We start from the raw sequence: 19,219 nt of genomic DNA on the forward strand, positions 1-19,219 counted from the left end.
AGAGTGTCCAATTAGTGAAAAACACCAGGCGTTCCTAACTACTTTCAAAGACACAGGAAACCCACTTGTTAAATAAGAGAATCCAAGATGGCGGACGAAGAGGAAGAAATGGAAGCGATGTCTCATCCAGAACTAATGGCCTTGTTTCGTAAGGAGCTGAATAAACTGATGCAGGATCCCCTGCTGGCTGATTTGCCGTCTGAACCGACAGTTGAGGAAGTGAATGCCCAGCTCGCCTTAGAACATGGTCGTGCTATTGTGGTTAATGTGAGACAAATGGATGATGTTGGAACCATTCTGCGTTAGTTTCTTATATATATATCATTATTGATCTATTAGATTGTAGAACGTATGGATCAATGATATTGTTTTGTTTAAGAACCAATTAATATATTTGATAATAATAATAATAATGATGGGATTGAGGGGTTGACACTCATATGATGGTGATAATTATTATGATAGCATTGCTTGGGTTACACTGGGCATTATGCCAGATGCTTAGTAAACAGATGGATGGGGGAATAAACAGTGGGATGGATAGATGAATGATGGATGGGGGAATGGATGGATAGATGGAAAAATGTGAATAAATTCTTTTCTGAAGTCAACAATGTGGTCATGATAATGATGATGATGATTATAATATGATGATGATGAATATGGGGTGGTTGAGAGCAAGAATACTACAGTACTAGTATACTCGTATCTTTACATGTATTTTATAAACACTTTTTATGTCATAATGTGCTCATTTTCCTTTATGTTTTGATATAAAACTGAAGCAATCACAGTATATTGTTCTGATTCTCTCAGCTGTGGTTGTTGTTCAAAATGCTACTGTGGATGATCTTAAAAAAGCTATTAAGAGACACATTACTCTAAAGCAAGAACGAGAAGGAGGGACAATCACTAACATCAACTGGTAAGCAATTCCTTATGAGACAACAAAAAATATGTTATTGATGTCTCTAGACAAAATGAGCAGAAGCTTGCAATTGCTGGTCACCCTCACAACCATTTTAGTCTCTTTCCATTCCCCTATTCAAGGGTGGATCCAGCCAAAATTTTAGGGGGGGGGGGGGGGGGGAGCTAATTGAGTTTCTTCCATCAACACAACAGAAAACAATAAAAAAGCATCTAATTCTTCAGTTTTGTTTTGTTTTGATTTTTTCTGCTGAAGGGGGCTTCAGATCCCCTTTGCCCTCCCTGGATCCACCTTTGCTATGGTTCACTTCTCTCCCCATAAATGTTTGTGGGGAGAGAAGTGGACCATAGGGGAATGGAAAGAGTAAAACAGCTGTGAGGGAGAATATGCATATGCTGATAAGGCATGACTTTGAATTTTCGTATCATATTTTAAGGAAACATGTTTGGAAGACCTATTTGTTGACATATGATGGTCAGAAGCTAACAGAAGATCATAAACCACTTAAAGAGTAAGTATGAAGGTAGATTATCAATGGACTCTTTTAGCTTGGACATAACTTGTCCCATTTCAGACCATGTGTCATCCCCTAGAGTATCATTTCTTTGTTTAGATAAATCATAGCAGAAAAGTTGTATTACAAAATAGATCATTTCACAGATCCCACAGCTCAACCTCAGCCTCATGAGCATGTAATATATTCTTTAGAAATTGCCTACAACCTGTGAAATTTTTAAGTGTTTCAATTGAGTTCGTTGATGTATAAATTCCTTTCATTACTGCGGACTGTAGTCAAATTCTAAAGAATAATTACACGCTGACGAGGCTGAGGTTGAGTAACAGGATCTGTGAAATGGCCTATTATATAGCTAGAAAGGGGATTACAGAATGGAATAAGCTTAGAAACAAGAGAGTTACCAACCCCCTCATAAACTATTGCCAGTGATTATTACTGAATACTAAAACAGATTTTTGATTGTTCAGGTATGGTATAACCAGTAAAGATGTAGTCACCTTCACAAAAAGACTAAGACGAAAATAACGAAAAATGGTGTATTTTCATAACAAAGAGATGAATAGCTGGTTAAATTTCCCAAAAAAATTTTCATTTGTGTACATATGTATATAATGACAATGAATAAAATTATATTATTGCTTTAAAGATAAAATAATATTTTTCAAGTCAATAATCTATCTTTCAAAATAATGTCATTTTGTATTTTATTTCTTGCTTTAAATTTTCTTTTCGACTTTTGTTTTCTTGGTTTCTTCTTTTGTCTTTTTTTTCTTTCTTTTGAACTCCCTTAACTTAAGTTTTTTCCTTTTCCTTATCGTTTGCTTTTTTTTCTTTTATTTCTTTTAATTTTATTTTGCTTTGCTTCATCATTCCCCTTACTGGGCTTCCTGTGACATAGCTTGAATTGACCAATCAAGTCGAAGTACACATTACCTTTTAAAAATGGCGCCACAAAATCTTTTACGAACTTTGCATCGGTCCAGCGGGAACATTAAAGAACTATCCTACCATTAAAACTATTCCAAATTTACTTAGAAATTTATTAAGGTGGATCGATAGGAAGAAAATGAACTTTATTTGCTCCTATCGGGATTGTAGTTTAGGCGAAATTGAAACGGGCAACGGCCGAGTTGAAATACGAGCAAGTCTTCCAAAGAAAAGACCCAAAGATTTCAAGACTTTCAAATTAAAATGGCAAGAAAACGGTGATGCAGTACTTCATCACGACTGTTGGGAAACAATAACCAAAGCCCTTCGTTCAAGAAGCAAGAAAAATGTACCCTCGTTAAGTACGATGGAAAAATCTCTCCTCCGAGAAACGACCAAAACTGCAGAATTCCACGACGCCGATGAGAAGCTCGAAGAAGAAGCGAAGCGAATATCTGAAATGATTCAAAAAGCTGAATATTGTGTAGTGTTTTCAGGTGCTGGGATTTCGACTTCTGCAGGTATTGGTGATTATCGAGGTAAAAGTGGAAAATGGACTGAAGAAGAAAGGTAGGTACACTATATTAAGAGATCTAGATCTGATCTGGGTAGCATAGTGGTCAAGGGAAGAGGGGTACAGAACTGTTTATAGTGGTCACTAAGGCTGCGTTCATAACGTATGGCAGAGGGGGGCAGGTGAAATTGAGGGGGGATCGGGAAAAATTTTGGTAGGAAAAAGGGGGGATGGGCAAATTTTTATCAGAAAAATGGGGGGATGCACAATTTTCGGAAGAAGCTACAAGCCTTGCTTAGGGGGGATCGTTTTTTTTGCATGACTTTAAGGGGGGTGTTAAGAATTATTCTGGACATTTCAAATTTTCACGTGCCCCCCCCCCCCCCCCCTCCTCCTCCATACATTATGAACGCAGCCTAATGCATTTGTTAAGCACTGCTGCTTTTCTTCGTACAGTTAAAGAGGAGCCCAATTTCTTTCTTAGTTTGTCACACCTACAAAAAGTGCACTAGTAATGCCAGTATGTCAATCTTTGGTTTTACTGTCTTTCCTTTAGTCTTTTCATTTCTTTTCCATTTTCCTTCCCTCAGTTCTTTCCCTTCTTTCCTTCCCTTATTCTTCCCATCCTTACCTATACTTTCATTTTTTGTATCAGAATGGTAAGCACTTCAAGTTTGGAAGCTCAAGAAGATGACGATGAAAATCATGACATTGAGCCAAAAAAGAAAAAGTCTTCTGGTACATTTATCCTGATAGTTTCATTCCTAGGTTGTAAATTATTAGGTGGGGGTAGGCATTATTATTTATTTTTTTGTATATTTTTTTATCAAATAAAGATCATGATGATAATGGGAGTGATGATGATGATGACGACGATGATGATGAAATACCCGAAGAAGGAGTTCCATACGAGCAGCTGAGACCAACTTACACCCATGAAGCAATCTACAAACTCTTCCAGATGGGATTCATCAAACATGTCATCAGCCAGAATGGTGATGGTCTCCATGCTTTGTCTGGGTTCTCGTTAGATCATCTCTCAGAACTTCACGGCAATGTGTTTCTTGAGAAATGTGAAAAGTGTGGAACTATTTATGAGAGAGATTACTATGTGCTTGATGATAATGGTAGTTCTTATTTTGAGGAATTAAATGAGTGTGGTGCTTCAGACATCAAAAAACCAAGAAATGCTAGACAGTGTGACATGTGTGGCTTGACTCACAGGACTGGTAAAAAATGCATAAGAGGTAACATCCGTTCTTAATTATTTTATTTAATAAACACTTTAGCTTATGCATTAATTTTAGGGTCTTTTTGCATGTTCTGCAAAAACCTATTGTATTTTTGCTACAGGGGCGGATCCAGGATTTTTTCAAAGGGGGAGTTGTAGCATTGATTGAGGTACTTGTTTGGCGGGAAAGTAGCACAGGGTTCCCAAATGGAAGTAGTCTTATGTTAATGATTATTTGCTGCAGGCGAGCATGGTTGTTTCAGGTCCCACACACGGCGTATAGAAAAAAAAGCGAGCGAAATGTGTTCAGCACCCCTGTTTTAATAAAACTCGCGATGTTGTTGGTATTTTCATAAAAATAAAATAAAATCACGATGGCTCTCATAGGGGGGTTGCAACCCCCAAAACCCACCCCTAGATCCACCACTGTGCTAGCTCCCTTTCCCTCTTCCTTTAGTTATACATTTGCTGACCCTCAAGATTGATCCTGTAGTAAGAATATCTAATCATTCAAAGATCTGTTTGCTTAAATTTGCTTATGCTTTAAATTGTTACTGTCCTATGAATATGGAAGTACTTTGCCTAGTTGAGATCCAGTGGTATCCTTGAAAACAGAATATGATATGGTATTTTTTTAAGTCAATGGTGTTGCAATGGTCCGAGTTAGAACCACAAACAGAACAGAGAGTTATTATATCTAGCACTAATTTTTTTCTGCTGCATTTTACTACCCCCAATGAGTAAAGCTAACGTTTTTACATGCAGTCCTTTCATTACTAATGCTCATCATTTTATTAGGGCTGTAAAGGGTTTTTAATGGACACCATTATTAACTTTGGCGATGATCTTGAAGAAGAGATATTTGGAAGAGCAACAGCTAATGCTAAGAAGAGTGACCTGATGCTTTGCCTGGGAACAACATTGACTGTTACACCTGCTAATGAACTGGTTGAGGTTGGGAAAAAGCCTCTCAGACTTGTAATATGTAACAGGTATTTTGGCCTCCTTGGGCAGCCTTTAGGATTTTAGTGCAACACTCTCCCTTGTTGCATGGAGATCCTATAAAAGACTGCTGCAACGAATAGTATAAAAGGGATCAGAATCATGGGTTGTGCAGGGCACTCATCTCTCATCTCTGGGGTCACAGGGTCACCGGTCTACGCTTGTACGTATAGTCTGTTGTGTCTCTTTCTTGATTAGAGGCTGTTACTGATTTTCCTTCCTCAGAAAAACCCAACACTTTAAATTCCAATTTGGTTTAAGAGATGGTAACATGGACCCTGACTTAGAACAAAACAAAATAATTATAATTTAATAAAAGTTAATGAGACTTTAATAATTTTAGATTTGTTTTGGTTACAGATACTCTCATCAGTTACATTTTCCTGTGACTTGTAGACAGGAGGTGGTTCAATTTTCATCCCATAAGATTAGTATGAAAGGGTCTGAGATTTGAATGTTTTTTTCCCCAGACAAAAGACATCACTAGACAAGGTTTGTCTCAGCATGGATGAGAGTGACAGACCTCTTGGCTCTAGAGTGTTTGGGGACTGTGATTTACTCATGAGAAAGATCATGTCAAACTTGCTCACACCTCAAGAGCTACAAGAATGGGAAAAGAAAAGGGAAGACAGGATGAAAGACTATGACTCCAAAAGAGCAACAAACATTTAAAAAGTTTGAAATAAGGAACAGTGGTCAATGATAATTGCACTAAGGATGTCCTTGCTCAAAAAAAGATGGAGTTATTTTCTGTTCAAGCAGAATTGAGCTAAGAAGCATGATTTATCTCTTCTGAATAGAGCAGTTTTCGTAACAGTAGGAAAGGATGCAGCAAATTTGTGGCTGTGATGCAGCCATACCATATTTTTTCCTTAGCCATGACTACGATTATGGATGAATTACTGATCAGAAAGACGATGCGAAGCCATTTCAAAGTCAAGCCATTCCAATGTCAGTACTGATGTTTCCTCATAAAAAAACACTCTTTATTTATTAAGTAATCATTTTTGGATATTTGTAATTACAATAAATTGACATTAACATAGATCTATAGATGTCAAGATTTACAGCTGAGACGATGCCCGCAGTGGCCCATCTTCCCATAACACCTTGCCATCACATGCACAGTATTTTTTTGTATTTTGAAACAAACCAGCAGATCTTGCAATGATCCCACAACCAACCCTAGAATGGAAGAAGAAAAGCAGATCAACATCGACTAAGCTACACCACTTAGTAGGAAACTAATTGGTAAATGCACAATGTATTGGGATTCCCAATTTTCATTCAATAAAACACACATAATCGACTTTATGGGATTTTGATAGAAAAGTATAATATATCCACCCATTCCCCACCCCCCATCCCCTGAAAGAGAGGGCATCAATCACAGACACATTCAGCTTGAATATAATGTTTTCCCATTTCAGAAGCACATAAGTCAAATGCATTTTCTTAAATTTACTGGTAAGAAGAAAACCAATAATCAAGCTGAGCTACATGTAAAATGGGAAAATATTAAGCAGCCCAAGCTGGTTCTAAGTGGTTCTATTTCTTGCCCTTTTCTTTTCAAAACAGTTGGCACTCCAGTCAGTCTAGTTATAGATTTTATTTGGAAAGACAATTAATAAATTGCATCTGCCACCCCAATGCATACATTGGAGGGGTCAAACCTGCAAGCTTTATATATTGAGAGATCAAACCTGCAAGCTTTATATTATTGAGAGATCAAACCTGCAAGCTTTATATTATTGAGAGATCAAACCTGCAAGCTTTTTTTACCTTGATCCTGAGTTGCCAGTAGACTTGGAGAGCTCATGACCACCTCTTCCTAAGTCATCTTCCCCTTCATGAACAACTACTGCACGACCAATAATATCCCAAACCTGTGTAGCAATGACTATTAATTATAAACATGTAGATAATATGGGATTGAATCTGATATTAAATACTTAGGCTCAGATTTCCAGCCACCAGGGTTTCATATGCGCTTGCTTGCAAAACCAGGGTGGTTGGAAATCTGAGCCTAATAAATACTGGGCTGTTTATATTACTACATAAAGTAAGATGGGGTGTCTTTGAACCCTTGGTGACTGTGACAGTAGGAAAACAGTCTACTGACAATCACAGTAGGACATTCAACTAGCAAAGCTGTTATCCTCATACCCTTGCACAGTTATAATAATAATATCTGGGATGACATGTCATGATTGTATAGCAAGAAGGGATCTAAAATATGTGAAATATTCTTCCCAATTTAAGAAGTTCTATTTTTTTCTAACTAAAATGTTTAAAATCTCTCACCTTGACTTTTCTGTCTTCCATGCGAAATGTTGCTCTTCCTTCAGCATTTGCCACAATGTTACCCAGATCTCCAACATGCTATAATTTATAGCAAAGTGATCCCAAATTAAGAATCAATTTGATTAAATTTTCAGTCAAGAAAGAAAGAGTTGATTATTATCAAAACTAATCATGTCCATATTTAATACATACCCTGTTTTCATCCTCAGGTCCTCCATGCTCATGATTTTCTGGATTGAAATGTTTCCCTGTGCTAATAATGTGTGAAAATGTGAGCTCAAATTTTAGTTTGAGTCCAAGTCAGGCTATTTAAAAAGTTGAATCATTTGCTTTTAACCAAAGCTGAACAAGTACAAATGAGTCAGGGCTGGTGTGAAAAAAACAAGAGAAAAAGGATATTATATTCTCTACATATTTTCATAAAACATTCTATATTTTACCTGTTGCAACCATTTGAAAAGTCTCCATACTCATGAATGTGAAAGCCGTGAAGCCCAGGAGACAATCCATCTATCGTACCATCAATGACACAAGTATTTCTTGAAACCTGCAGCAGGAAAAACAAGAATTAAAATTGCATTGCTTGTCTTTGATGTACCAACTTAGTGTGTTGATTTACCAACTCAGTGTGATTAAAAACCTGCCAATTAAGTGTGATAACATACCTGTACAAACCTGGTCAAACCCTGCACTTTGTTTGTCCCTTCTATCATTGCAACTGCTGCTCCAAGATGTTGAGGTTGTGAATCTGATATACAACAAAAACCTTGATTTCAAACGATTGATGTCCACCCAATGTACAAACCAAGTACTCATGCTCCAACCAGTTGTTGCAATTCATGAGAAACACCAATTAAAACACAAAATTAACGAGATTAACAGAGTGCAAACCATATATTATCTGAAATAGTGCTAACTAATTGGTACAAAATAGCACAAATGAAACAACTGAAAACAAAAGAATTAGATGTGTTTAGTGCTATTTCATGGATATATGGTTTGCACTCTACTAAACAATATTTACCTCCACCAGATCCATGACCCCTTAGAATGGTCTTCAGCCCAGTGCCTTCTAATATCTCTTGAACTCTACCTGATGCTAGAGTAGTGTCAACAACAACACTCTCTTGACTGAGATCCACTGTGTATGAATCGATGCCTATATCAACGGAGGGGCTTTAGTTTATTATATCTGTTAATCAGATTTAGCAGTTCAAGAAAATGTTGGTTTCTGTCCCTAACACTGCACACTTGAAACCCTTCCTCCCCTTTGCAATAAATTGTTTTAAAGTTTCAGAAATTGTGTTTAAAATGTTTATGTTTTTAACTTTGATTTATTAATAAACCTCACGATTAATGCCACCCATCTACCCTAAGTATCACCCACATGCTGTTCAGCAAATCCCTTCAGACACATAATGCCAAATGTCACTGAGTCATGATTGACAGCTAGTGACAACTGATGACTCACCCTTGACACCCTCCAGAGCTTTTGTGATCTTACTGACACACCCTTGACACGTCATTTTCACTGCAAATTCAATCTACCAAATAGAGAATAATTCAACTGCATTGCTTATTCAACCAACAAATCAGTAATCGTGGCTTTTTTTCCTAAATGGAAAAAACTGACGCATTTTAATTTTCTCACCTTCGTTGGTGTTGGACTTTGGCCAGCCATTTTGCACGACGCAAAGTAAGACACCCACTAAAAATCTGTATATCAGCTACCGAAAAGGCAATCTTGCTCCCTTGACAGTCAAATCTGAATATTAAGCTAAAATATGGCGATTTTCCGCAGAAATTTAGGACTTCTCTCTGCAAAACGATTACTCAATTTTCCGAAATAGAGTTTTAACCAGGCGTTCCGCGCATCTGGACGGGTAAGCCTGGTAACATTGACATGCGCAGTAGCAGGCGCACGTGAAAGCCCGGGAAAAAGAAAATGGCGGATCAAAGTGAACAAGAAGAAAATCTCGAGCCTTTGGTTATATTTTACGACAGTGAGGCCTCAAACGGGAACGTTTATTATGGAGATGTCATCGAAATTGCTGCTACTTGTCATCCTGGTGTGGTGGTGGGCTCGTTTGAGAGGCTTATTAACACAAAACAAAACCTTGGCTCCTTCGGTGAGTTGAATGAGTAGCAACACGACGCGACAAAAGGACGAAATATTACTCAGAAATAATCAAAATACTATTATAATATCTTCATTTTAGACACAGTATCCCTCGATGCGCACTCTATTAATACAGTTTTGTGTATTTTAAGCCTCCTTTAGGGTCTATCTTTCAAATATGCGGTTGCTTCGTTGAACACTTTTTTAATTCGTTGACGCATTTTGACATTCCAACTTCAAAAAACTCAAGAATAATCATGACAACATAGATTCTCATGTTATATATTTTATAAATTCAAGCTCTGCAGATATCAAGATAATTTCAAACAGGCCTTCATTTATAAGATTTAAGCAAATATTCATTTTCGCCATTAATCATACATTACTCTAATTCATTTTGGGCGTACGTAAGAGACTTATGCAACACTTATCTCAGGTTTATAAATTTGTGCTATGTTTATTATCTGTTTTTGCCTGTCCGCTATAAATTCTTTCAGTTTTAATGGGCGTTGCTTTATACCTAATAAATCATTCTTTTATTTAAGTCATTTTGTAATAATTTTCATTCATTATTTGTCAAAAATCTATTTCCCCTATCATAATCGAATTATATTATTCTTCTATGGATCAGTAATAACACTAAGCTGAAATCCCCAAATTTTTGGTATCCTAAATTTTTCAAACAAAATATTCAGTTATTTATACCTATGATCTAACCAGACAGCTCAAATTGGTTGCAATTATTTCAAATTAAAAATTCAAACATTAAAACTTTTTCAAGCATGATGATAATCAGTGAAGTGTGAATAAAATACACAGTATAAATCTTTCAATCTTTTTCTTATTTTTAAAAAATATAACATAAAAAAGATAAAACAGAACAATTTATTAGTAGTTTGTTACTTACTACTGACAATAATTATAAAAGATATCAAATGATACATGTGTGGAATTATATTCAAACAAACATGCATATCTTGAGTTGATATTTTGATCTAAAATTACACTCACCAGGCTGACTGCCCTTTGCACTAAAAGTGTTGTTTTTTTAATATTTGATTGTGAGTTATACAACTTCCAGAAGTCTTGATTTTTGACTTATGCCAAGCAAACAAAAAGCTCAGACCATCAAAAAATTAATTGACAAAAGGCAAAACTCTTAGCAACACAAATTTATGCCACAGAGATTCTTCATTTTCAGCTACCAGAAAAAAAGAAATTTTAAGTTTCAAGTGCTATATTCTTTACAGCTTTCATTCCATCCTGACTAAATAATTATATGTTTTGATTTCAGCAATTAATGAATCTGGTATCACAGAAGACTTACTTGAAGGCATGTCATTTATAGATGAAGTGATGTATGAATTCCTGGACTGGATAGATGAAATGGTTGTCTTAGCACAAAAAAAGAACAATACTTGTTATTTTCCAGGTATTTTGAATTGATGATTTTTTTCATTTTAAGTGAAATATTGAGAATAAAATTGAATTCTATGATAAGGCCTACTGAGTCAATATTTTCTCATTACCTATATACCAAACTATCTTAGAGATACTGACTGTATTTTGCACTTTTGGTAATGATGTCTAATGACAAAGAAATCTAGAGGCCTTATCATATTTTCATACTACTTACTGGCCTGTTAGATTGGATTGATCGCATAGTTCCTGTTATGAAACAGACCTCTTTAGCTTGGCCGTAATATTTACAGACCATATTGTCATTCTCTTGAGAATAAGATTCTTTGCGATTAAGTGACATTTAACATCATTGAAATATTTCTGGAGGGAATAGATCCAGTCTTAGTGCAACGTTTTCCCATTACAGACCACATGTCATTCCCAATAGTATCATTTCTTTGTCCCGGTTTTGTATGAGAAGACACATGTATATGGATACAACACAAACAAAGAATCCTACGGTATTTTTTAGGGAATGGCTTGTGGTCTGAAATTGGGGAATTTATGCCCAAGCTAAAGAAACCTTTTGGGTATGACTTAGAGAAACTTTCTTAACCTATGATAACCTTATCTTTTCAGTACTCTGCGCACATGGTGGATATCAATTTGACTTCCTGATATTGTTTGCTAACCTCGAGAGGAAAGGAATGCCATATAGTAAATTTAGTGACTGCAATATACATTTTGCTGATAGTTTCCTATTCTGTCAGAAGGTAAGTAAGCCGGTACTATCAATTAATCTATGCTGTGAGAAATCTATAAAGCTGTTTTTCATTTGCAACAAAAGGTTGAGCAGATGAGCATATTATCTTATAGGATCTCATATTTTCTCATTTTCATGAGAAAAGTTGGACTGAGACTATATAGATTTGCTAGTTATACTTATGTTGCAAGCGTAAACCATGTAGACTGTCCTTGGAATTTAAAAAGTTTAAGGATCCTAGAAGTATTTAAATTGGGCAGCAATAGACGATCTATTTGAATTCATGTAGCTGATAATAATGTAATATAGTATACTTGTATTTACCTTATTGTCATATCATTATTTTTTATCCAGCTTCAACAAGATGGGAATAAGTATTTACAAGACACAAGGCTTTCAATAGATGGACTGTTTCACAAATTTTTCCCCAAACACACAATAAAAGGTATTGGTGTGCTCAGCTGATCAAGTCATGTTATGTCAAATCTCCAGGGGACCAGAGAAGATTATTAAAATAACCAGGATTCTAGATGTCCAGGGTATAATACTCTACAGTCTTATGTGAAACACGCCTTAAGCTCAAGCTAACAGAAAGTTCGAGACAAGGCTGCAAATTATTGACAATCATCGAACGAATGTCCATTAAAAATGGCCATTTGATAAGTAAATGTAGCAACACTTGGATTTTTACAGGCTAAATGGTTCAGCCAAGTGTGTCTTTGGCCTGACAAATGATCTGCATATCAAAAAAATATTTGCAGCCTTGTGAGATCTCGGACTGGGTTTGACATGAAAGGACCCTACTGCATGTATTAATGTGCTTTCAGTTAGCCTGCATAGCCCAGTTCTGGGGGGAGGGGGAGGGGGAGGAGGGGAAGAGGAGAAGAAGGGAGAAGAAGGGAGAGCCTACTAGGCCTTACGGGCAGGCCCTCCCTTTTATCCCTCTCCCCTCCCCTTCCCCCATATCCCCTCCCCCCTCCCCTAGGGCCGAGCTACACAGGCTATGCTATCAGTGTACCAGTGGAACTTTTTCAAGTATATACTCAATTCATTTGATCAATTACATTTTTTATTTTTGATAATGAAAAAAAATGATTTTTTCCTTAGGACGTCATCGAGCTATGGGGGATGTGAAGGCTATGGTGAAGATATTCACACAAACTCCTCTGAAAAATGTTCTAAACCTTATGTCAGTCTCTACTACATTAGAAAGGTATATGATGTACTGTTTTCACAATAGTGACAGATGTCTAACTATCACAACCAGAAAGCTTTGTGTCCCTAATAGAATCGTAAATCTCACAGCCATGCATTAAAAGTGGAGCTCACAGTAAAATGTCAAAACAAGATCACACTTTTTCTAGTTAGAATTTACATCAAGTCTTTTGTATTGTCCTGTTAGCTTGGCGTCACAGATAATTTTAAAAGGGTTCTATGGGATGACTGAAATCCTAGAAGGGGAAATAAAGTGGATTTGAAAATAAAGAATAAAAATCTTTTATGTATTTGATATAGATCAGTGCAATTGTAATCAGTATTGGTTAGGATGAGAGTTGAATTTCTTGTCCTAATAACGTTGTCTTGTCTATTAAACCTATAGCAAGTTTGCTGTTACTGAGACCTTTGGAAAAGCGTTTTAATAATAAATTGATTACATATTTTTTCTTTCAGAATAAAATATTTTGTTTCTCAGTCTAGTTCTAAAGAACAACAACTGATTTTGGAAGGTGAGTGTTGATAACACAGTATAAGTAGGTTAGAGCTAAATAATGAACCTTGCTTGGATCCCAGATTTTAAATTTCAGGCCTCGAAATAGCCATGTGCAAACTTAAAAAATGCCAAAGGCTTACGTGACTTTTTGAGCTGAGGGGGGAAAAAACTTGCAAGATTATGCGTCTTATACTGATATTTTAGTATTCTTTTTTTCATTTTTCGAGTGTTAAACTAGCAAATTACTTACTTGTGATTTTGCCATTTCTTGCCCCACAGAAAAAATGTCCTCTTTGGATGCATGTAGCCGCAACATGTGCAGTAAACGTCTGATCAGAGAGGGGTTGACTTACGACCTTTTAAAAACCGTTTTCCAGAAGTGCTCCTCGTACATGGATTTCTGGCAAACCCTTAAGAATATTGGTATAGATCGTAAAGTAGCTAAGCATTTCACTAGTCAGTTTAGTGCCATGGGACTTGAGAACCAAGGCTCTTTGGGATACACCTTACATGCTGCTATGCAGAACGGCTCATTATCTAATGGATCGTCCCAGAATAGCAATGGACACGCTAATACGGATGTTAACGGCAATTTAGGAACCGACAATAGGAATTCCACAATATCAGGTTCTTCGAAAAGCAGCTTACGAACCTCTAAGAGTAATGAGACATATTCCTCTAAAGCCAAGGTTGTGATAGGGACAACAGGTGCGGAGAGAGCAACCAGTTCATCTAGGGCATTTGAAGAGCGACCTTCAGATTATGCCGTCACATCTTCTGCAGGAGACGAGAGGTTAAAAGCATACTCTTTACTGAGGTCTGCTCTGAAACAACAGGACGACGAGAAGGATACTTCTAATAATGTTTTAGCGGCTAATGGAAGAGAAAGAAAATCTTGCCAAGAAACTAGCACAGGGGTTGAGTTTCTCTCGTCTGAAAATACTAGTAGCTCAGGAGATCCCTCTGTTTGCAATGGGGACGAAAATTGGGACAGCGAAATCGAAAACACAGTCACTCGGGGACATTTTGTTTTACAATTTAATGAAGTGATCCCGACGAGTATTGTATTTGAGGACGTTTCTTCGTCATCAGGAGGACCATCCGCAGAGCAGCATAGAGATTTGAAGGCCAGCAACTCAAAAAGAGCACCCATGCAGCCTGAGGCAAATCAAAAGAAACGAAATATAGGGAATATGAAAGACAGTGAACAGGAGAAAAGGCATGAGCATGGACAAGCTAAGAAAGGCGGTGAATCGTCTGTAGGATTTATTAAAAGTAGGAAAAACACCAAAAACCAGACAACGGAAAATTTAGTACGTAGCAATAAAATGACCAAGAAAGAAATTCCTGTGACTAAGAACGAATCTAAGGGCGATGCAGTTTCTTCTGAGGACGGAAAACGAGGAACTTTAATTTCTTCTGCAGGAACAGAAGGATTGAAGCAAGTGGACCATAACAGAAGTGCTGGAAACTTGCCAAAGGTAACAGATGGAGCAGATGATAAGACCTTGAGTTTCCCTGCAAAACAAATTGGACGAAAAGTAATAGTCGATCAAAAAGGTATCAAGACTAACAGGAGAAGCAAAGTTTCGTCCAAGAAGACGCCAAGTTCTGTGACATTTGTCACACCTGTTGAACGTGCTTCTGTGGACCCTTCTGCTTTACTACAGGGTGATGTAGAGATGACAACGGTGTATGTTGGGGATTTTCCTATATTGGTGCCTGCGCAAAAGCAGCCTGTTCCTTGTGAAGACAGTTTAGGTCAGCCTACTCGTGAAGATCAGGAACTGGAAACAGGAAATAGACACATCTCCACGGACGGAAATGCCATTTCTAGGGAGGAAGGTATCACTCTACAAAATGTCGAAAGCCCTAGAAATCCTACAACTGAGGCAGAAGGAATGGTCTTGTCAAAGGAAATTGAAGGTGGCAATTCTGTCGACCGGAAGTTGGAGGATGGTAGAAAGCAAGACATGGATGGCTTTGAGGAGTTGGCACAATATCTGGAAATGACGCCACTGCAAAACACCACCGTACCAGATAAAGTACCACTGACATCTACAAGTGAATCGGTGTCTTCTTCGTCGTATGAAACTAGTGACACTGGAAGTAATCTTGGCTCTTGGCATCAAACGTCACCACCTTTAACTGAAGAAAACAACGACCAAGGAAAGAGCTCTAGTAACATCTGTCCAACGGATGACAATGCTGACACCTCCGGGGACCAAGCATCATTGGCGATAGAACAAGCTAACCATCAACCTACAGCACCCACAACTGAAGAACATTCACCTTGTGATATGGAAACGGTAGAAACTATTAAAACTGACCGAGACTTAGAGAACGTTTGTGGTGATAATGAAAATCAAGCAGCTACTGATCAAGGTGGCCTAACAGTGGATCCTTCAAGTGAAGCTGACATCAACCCAAATATGGCCACCCAGGAGCAGTTGAATGGTTTTCCCGAATGTCCATGGCCTAGTTCTGATGTCGTTTACCCAAATCCTGCCATGTACCCAGTACCTCAACAATATCCCTTCCAGATGCCTTACCCAACAGCGATGCCGTCTGCTTATGGGTTTTACCCTTCATTGCCTCACATGATGACAATGATTCCTGGACCTCAACATGCCCCTTACCCACCTATGCCTTTTGCTTCTCAAGGAATGATGCCGTTCGGGGGATTTCCACCAAGGTTTCCCATGGCGATGCCGATGTTTCCACCCCCGATGTACCCCACTGGCCAAGAAGATCAACGACTTTACCTTGACATGTCTGAGCAAGAAACAACACAGCAGACACTCAGCAGTTCTCCAGAGGTGCTAGGCATCCCTGATAACAGAATCCAAACCTTAGAACACCAGAATAACAAGACACCAACAGGAATTTCAAATGTATCATATTCTACTTCGTCAGACGATCATTCTGCAAGAAGCTCTCCATTTCCGCTTGATGACAGTTCTGGTATGACAACGCCTCTCACCACCCCCCACAGGTCGCCAATAGATGACAACTCTCCCGGTGCACTATCATCCAGTGACAAAGGAGGAAAAAGCGACCTCACTCAGAACAAACGTAAGGAGTACAGGAAAGACGCAAGACCCGCGAGGTATCACACTGATGAACGAAGTCGTCGCTCAAACAGGAATGGACCTTGGAAAGGAAGCACTTATAGAGATAGAAAAGATCTTTCGGAAAAGGGGCCGCGTGCCGATCTAGGAGAAGCGGCTGGAGATAAGACAAGAGGACGTGATGGTGGGTCAAAGAAACGGACGAAAGTCAAGAAAGAGGATAGTCATTCGAGGCATATGCAAGAACTAAGTGATCAGGATATAAAATTGAATAGCAGTTCTCCTAAAAGGCCGTCAAATTCACCAAAATCTGAACAGTTGACACCAAGAAGAGAGGCAAGAGACGTGAAGTCTGCGCATGGTACGTCAAAAATATCACCCCACAACTCCAGGGATGTTCAATCTGATCATGCTAGCCCACAGGCATCGCCAAAGATATCTAGATCTGAAAAACTAACCCCAACAAGGAAAGTAGAAGAAGATCATTCTTCCAAGACGTCACGTAGTGACACCAGAAGCGAAGAGTCAGGGCCATCACCAAAAGAAAAAAGAAATGCTTCAACTGATCCTGTTATCCAGCAAATGGCATCTACAATCTCCAAATCTAGTCAAGCCTCATCATCAAAGTCAGCTCATGCTGACTCGCAAAAATCACAACGGTCTGTTGAAATCAATAAAAGTTGGCCAAAAGATCGTGTTGAATCCCAGAAATCTTCTCACACTTCGAAACTACATGCACCACCCAGCAAAACTTCAACACAAGTTCGAACACACCCAAGCAAATCTACAAGTCGCGACAGAGCTCTCGAGGTAGGTTCTATCTCTCCCAAAGAAGCTGAAAAACAGTCTCTGCCGGCACAACCCTTAGCGATGTCTGATAAGAAAAACGAGAAGCTTGTGTCCTCAGAAAAAGAACCAAAACCACAGGACCAAAAAGATGAAGCTAACGTAACACCCTCTGGAAGCACAAACAAAGAGGTTGCAAAGCACCGTCCGAATGAGTCTCGTAACGCCGAAACTAGAAACATAAAATGGCCACAGTCTGCTCTAGCAAATAAGAAGCTTAAAGAACTGCCAAAGCCACAACGAGATCCAATTTCAAGGACTAGAAGGGTTAGAGATTCACATAGCAGTGGCAGCGAAAGAGAAAATAGGGCAGTGGGCCACCGCCAAGGTGTGATTTCTCACAGAAATGAAGACGTGAAGGGAACACCAAAATCCACCGATGCTACAGCAGGCGAAAATAAGTTCAAGGATAATAAAACTGCTAGTGAAAAGGAACAATATAAGGAGCCCTTCTCAGCTTTCGCAAAAGATTTAGAGACAAAGGGCGAGGACAGGCTGCATAAGAATTCAACTGGCCATCAAAGGGATTCAAAGAGTAGTAATAACTATAGGGATGTTCTTCTAGGAAAACAGAGCACGAAACCTAGTTCTAGAACTAATGAAACTGCATCAAGTGATAGCGTGAAAGAGGGAAGCTCTAGTGCGATGGAGCCGCGACCCCACCCTCAACCTGCAACTGCTGTGGAAAAAAATCAACCCATGCCAGAAAGTGGAACAATTAAGAATCTCCGTGGTACTCCACAGCCAGGAGATCGAGAGAAACCCTTGAGGAAGGAACATAGACAAGAAAAGGAAACTTTAAAGGAACAATTTTACAAGGAGAGCAGAGAAGTGAATACACCACGTGGTTCGACCATGTCGCGTGAACCTACTCCTAGCACCAATACCAGGAATCCTGGCCGTTATAGACACTGTGACACCAAAAACGATAACAATTTCCAATCTCGAAATACTGTATCGAAAGCAAGCAAGAGTTAACTATTGAAACAAAGTTCACGTTTTGACTGTGACGTTCGCTTAACATAGTTATAAGGAAATAGATATGCCGATCTTCGCGAATTTCAAATTAACATTGGCCTTAGGCTTATTCCGCCGCAAAGATATATAGGCATTAGAAGAGTAACAACGTTATATAAGGCTTGATGAACAAAAGATTTGAACCGAAACCTAGACCACAATGCATCATGTTCAGGTTCAACAATTTTTGTCCCCATTTTTAGTGCCATAAATCGATGCAAGATATTCATGCCTCACTAGTTATTAGAAGAAGCAATCATGATATGATAAATGACAGTTTTGCGACAAATATTTTTATAGCGAAAAAGACGGTTATTTTATTAAATTTGGACAATTCAGTCATTTGTAGATAGAGTATAATTTAAGAAGGACGCTGGATAAAGAACGTTTATCATTTTGTTAATGCTTTATTGTTAAAATGCGCACGTTTTGGTTTTATTGTTTTAGCGTTTGAAGCCTTTGATCTAGGATATTATCGTTTAATTTTCGTTAGGATAAATGATGACAAAACTGGAAAAGCAATGAAAAGCGTTATAGGATGAAAATGCAAATAATGGAACAGTTTTGGATACGAGATTTGACTATTGAACAAATGAAAACGTTTTTGTTAGGCTTTTAGGAAGTTGTAATCAGAATGGTATTTTCAGTTGCAAAAGAAGAAACTTACTTTGTGTCTAAATGCTCAAAATATAAGCTGTTGTAGCTTGCTTATTTATTTATTTGAAAATATGTGACCTTTGTAAAATGTTGCACAGTGTATGAAGATATTTCAAATGATAGTTATTGATATGAACTGTAATGATTTATAGGATTAAAAAAATATTACTGTTGGTTAAAATAAAGGGTTTTACTATAAATTTCCGAAGGG

The 19,219-nt window shown here is 38.0% G+C and overlaps 4 protein-coding genes across 4 annotated transcripts; 3 read left to right on the top strand and 1 right to left on the bottom strand.

The window, feature by feature from the left end:
- Positions 1 to 81: 81 nt before the first annotated feature.
- LOC116300723 (U11/U12 small nuclear ribonucleoprotein 25 kDa protein) lies at positions 82 to 2,073 on the top strand. Its single transcript, XM_031709639.2, has 4 exons — positions 82 to 301; positions 817 to 925; positions 1,365 to 1,439; positions 1,913 to 2,073. Exons 1-4 carry the CDS (start codon positions 88 to 90, stop codon positions 1,968 to 1,970), a joined length of 456 nt encoding a protein of 151 aa, XP_031565499.1. The 5' UTR covers positions 82 to 87; the 3' UTR covers positions 1,971 to 2,073.
- Positions 2,074 to 2,462: 389 nt separating this feature from the next.
- Positions 2,463 to 5,955, top strand: LOC116300717 (NAD-dependent protein deacylase sirtuin-6). Its single transcript, XM_089024804.1, has 6 exons — positions 2,463 to 2,942; positions 3,542 to 3,624; positions 3,723 to 4,133; positions 4,575 to 4,609; positions 4,916 to 5,109; positions 5,590 to 5,955. Exons 1-6 carry the CDS (start codon positions 2,512 to 2,514, stop codon positions 5,789 to 5,791), a joined length of 1,356 nt encoding a protein of 451 aa, XP_088880930.1. The 5' UTR covers positions 2,463 to 2,511; the 3' UTR covers positions 5,792 to 5,955.
- Positions 5,956 to 6,083: 128 nt separating this feature from the next.
- LOC116300718 (copper chaperone for superoxide dismutase) lies at positions 6,084 to 9,281 on the bottom strand. Its single transcript, XM_031709635.2, has 9 exons — positions 9,075 to 9,281; positions 8,895 to 8,967; positions 8,448 to 8,582; positions 8,089 to 8,171; positions 7,864 to 7,970; positions 7,616 to 7,676; positions 7,424 to 7,501; positions 6,902 to 7,005; positions 6,084 to 6,304 (listed from the first exon to the last, which is right to left on the bottom strand). Exons 1-9 carry the CDS (start codon positions 9,102 to 9,104, stop codon positions 6,184 to 6,186), a joined length of 792 nt encoding a protein of 263 aa, XP_031565495.1. The 5' UTR covers positions 9,105 to 9,281; the 3' UTR covers positions 6,084 to 6,183.
- Positions 9,282 to 9,338: 57 nt separating this feature from the next.
- On the top strand, positions 9,339 to 19,193 carry LOC116300716 (uncharacterized). The gene is made up of 7 exons (XM_031709633.2): positions 9,339 to 9,552; positions 10,837 to 10,974; positions 11,583 to 11,716; positions 12,061 to 12,151; positions 12,814 to 12,919; positions 13,378 to 13,433; positions 13,697 to 19,193. The coding sequence occupies exons 1-7, from the start codon at positions 9,369 to 9,371 to the stop codon at positions 18,310 to 18,312; spliced, it is 5,325 nt and encodes a 1,774-aa protein (XP_031565493.2). The 5' UTR covers positions 9,339 to 9,368; the 3' UTR covers positions 18,313 to 19,193.
- Positions 19,194 to 19,219: the final 26 nt, after the last annotated feature.

Source organism: Actinia tenebrosa, unplaced genomic scaffold (assembly GCF_029948245.1).
Source record: "Actinia tenebrosa isolate PJP-AT-01 unplaced genomic scaffold, QUT_ActTen_1.0 PGA_scaffold0__85_contigs__length_37466705, whole genome shotgun sequence".
Taxonomy (NCBI): Eukaryota; Metazoa; Cnidaria; class Anthozoa; order Actiniaria; family Actiniidae; genus Actinia; species Actinia tenebrosa.

Excerpts from the sequence above, each read along its gene's own strand:
- LOC116300723 (XM_031709639.2), top strand. The coding sequence starts at position 88 with ATGGCGGACGAAGAGGAAGAAATGGAAGCGATGTCTCATCCAGAACTA. Across the intron at positions 302-816 it reads TGATGTTGGAACCATTCTGC|CTGTGGTTGTTGTTCAAAAT; the intron begins GTTAGTTTCTTA and ends TGATTCTCTCAG. Across the intron at positions 926-1,364 it reads ACAATCACTAACATCAACTG|GAAACATGTTTGGAAGACCT; the intron begins GTAAGCAATTCC and ends TCATATTTTAAG.
- LOC116300716 (XM_031709633.2), top strand. The coding sequence starts at position 9,369 with ATGGCGGATCAAAGTGAACAAGAAGAAAATCTCGAGCCTTTGGTTATA. Across the intron at positions 11,717-12,060 it reads GTTTCCTATTCTGTCAGAAG|CTTCAACAAGATGGGAATAA; the intron begins GTAAGTAAGCCG and ends TTTTTTATCCAG. Across the intron at positions 13,434-13,696 it reads ACAACAACTGATTTTGGAAG|AAAAAATGTCCTCTTTGGAT; the intron begins GTGAGTGTTGAT and ends CTTGCCCCACAG.
- LOC116300718 (XM_031709635.2), bottom strand. The coding sequence starts at position 9,104 with ATGGCTGGCCAAAGTCCAACACCAACGAAG. Across the intron at positions 8,968-9,074 it reads AAAGTCCAACACCAACGAAG|ATTGAATTTGCAGTGAAAAT; the intron begins GTGAGAAAATTA and ends TCTATTTGGTAG. Across the intron at positions 8,172-8,447 it reads GGGTCATGGATCTGGTGGAG|ATTCACAACCTCAACATCTT; the intron begins GTAAATATTGTT and ends GTTGTATATCAG.
- LOC116300717 (XM_089024804.1), top strand. The coding sequence starts at position 2,512 with ATGAACTTTATTTGCTCCTATCGGGATTGTAGTTTAGGCGAAATTGAA. Across the intron at positions 4,134-4,574 it reads TGGTAAAAAATGCATAAGAG|TTATACATTTGCTGACCCTC; the intron begins GTAACATCCGTT and ends CTCTTCCTTTAG. Across the intron at positions 5,110-5,589 it reads AGACTTGTAATATGTAACAG|ACAAAAGACATCACTAGACA; the intron begins GTATTTTGGCCT and ends TTTTTTCCCCAG.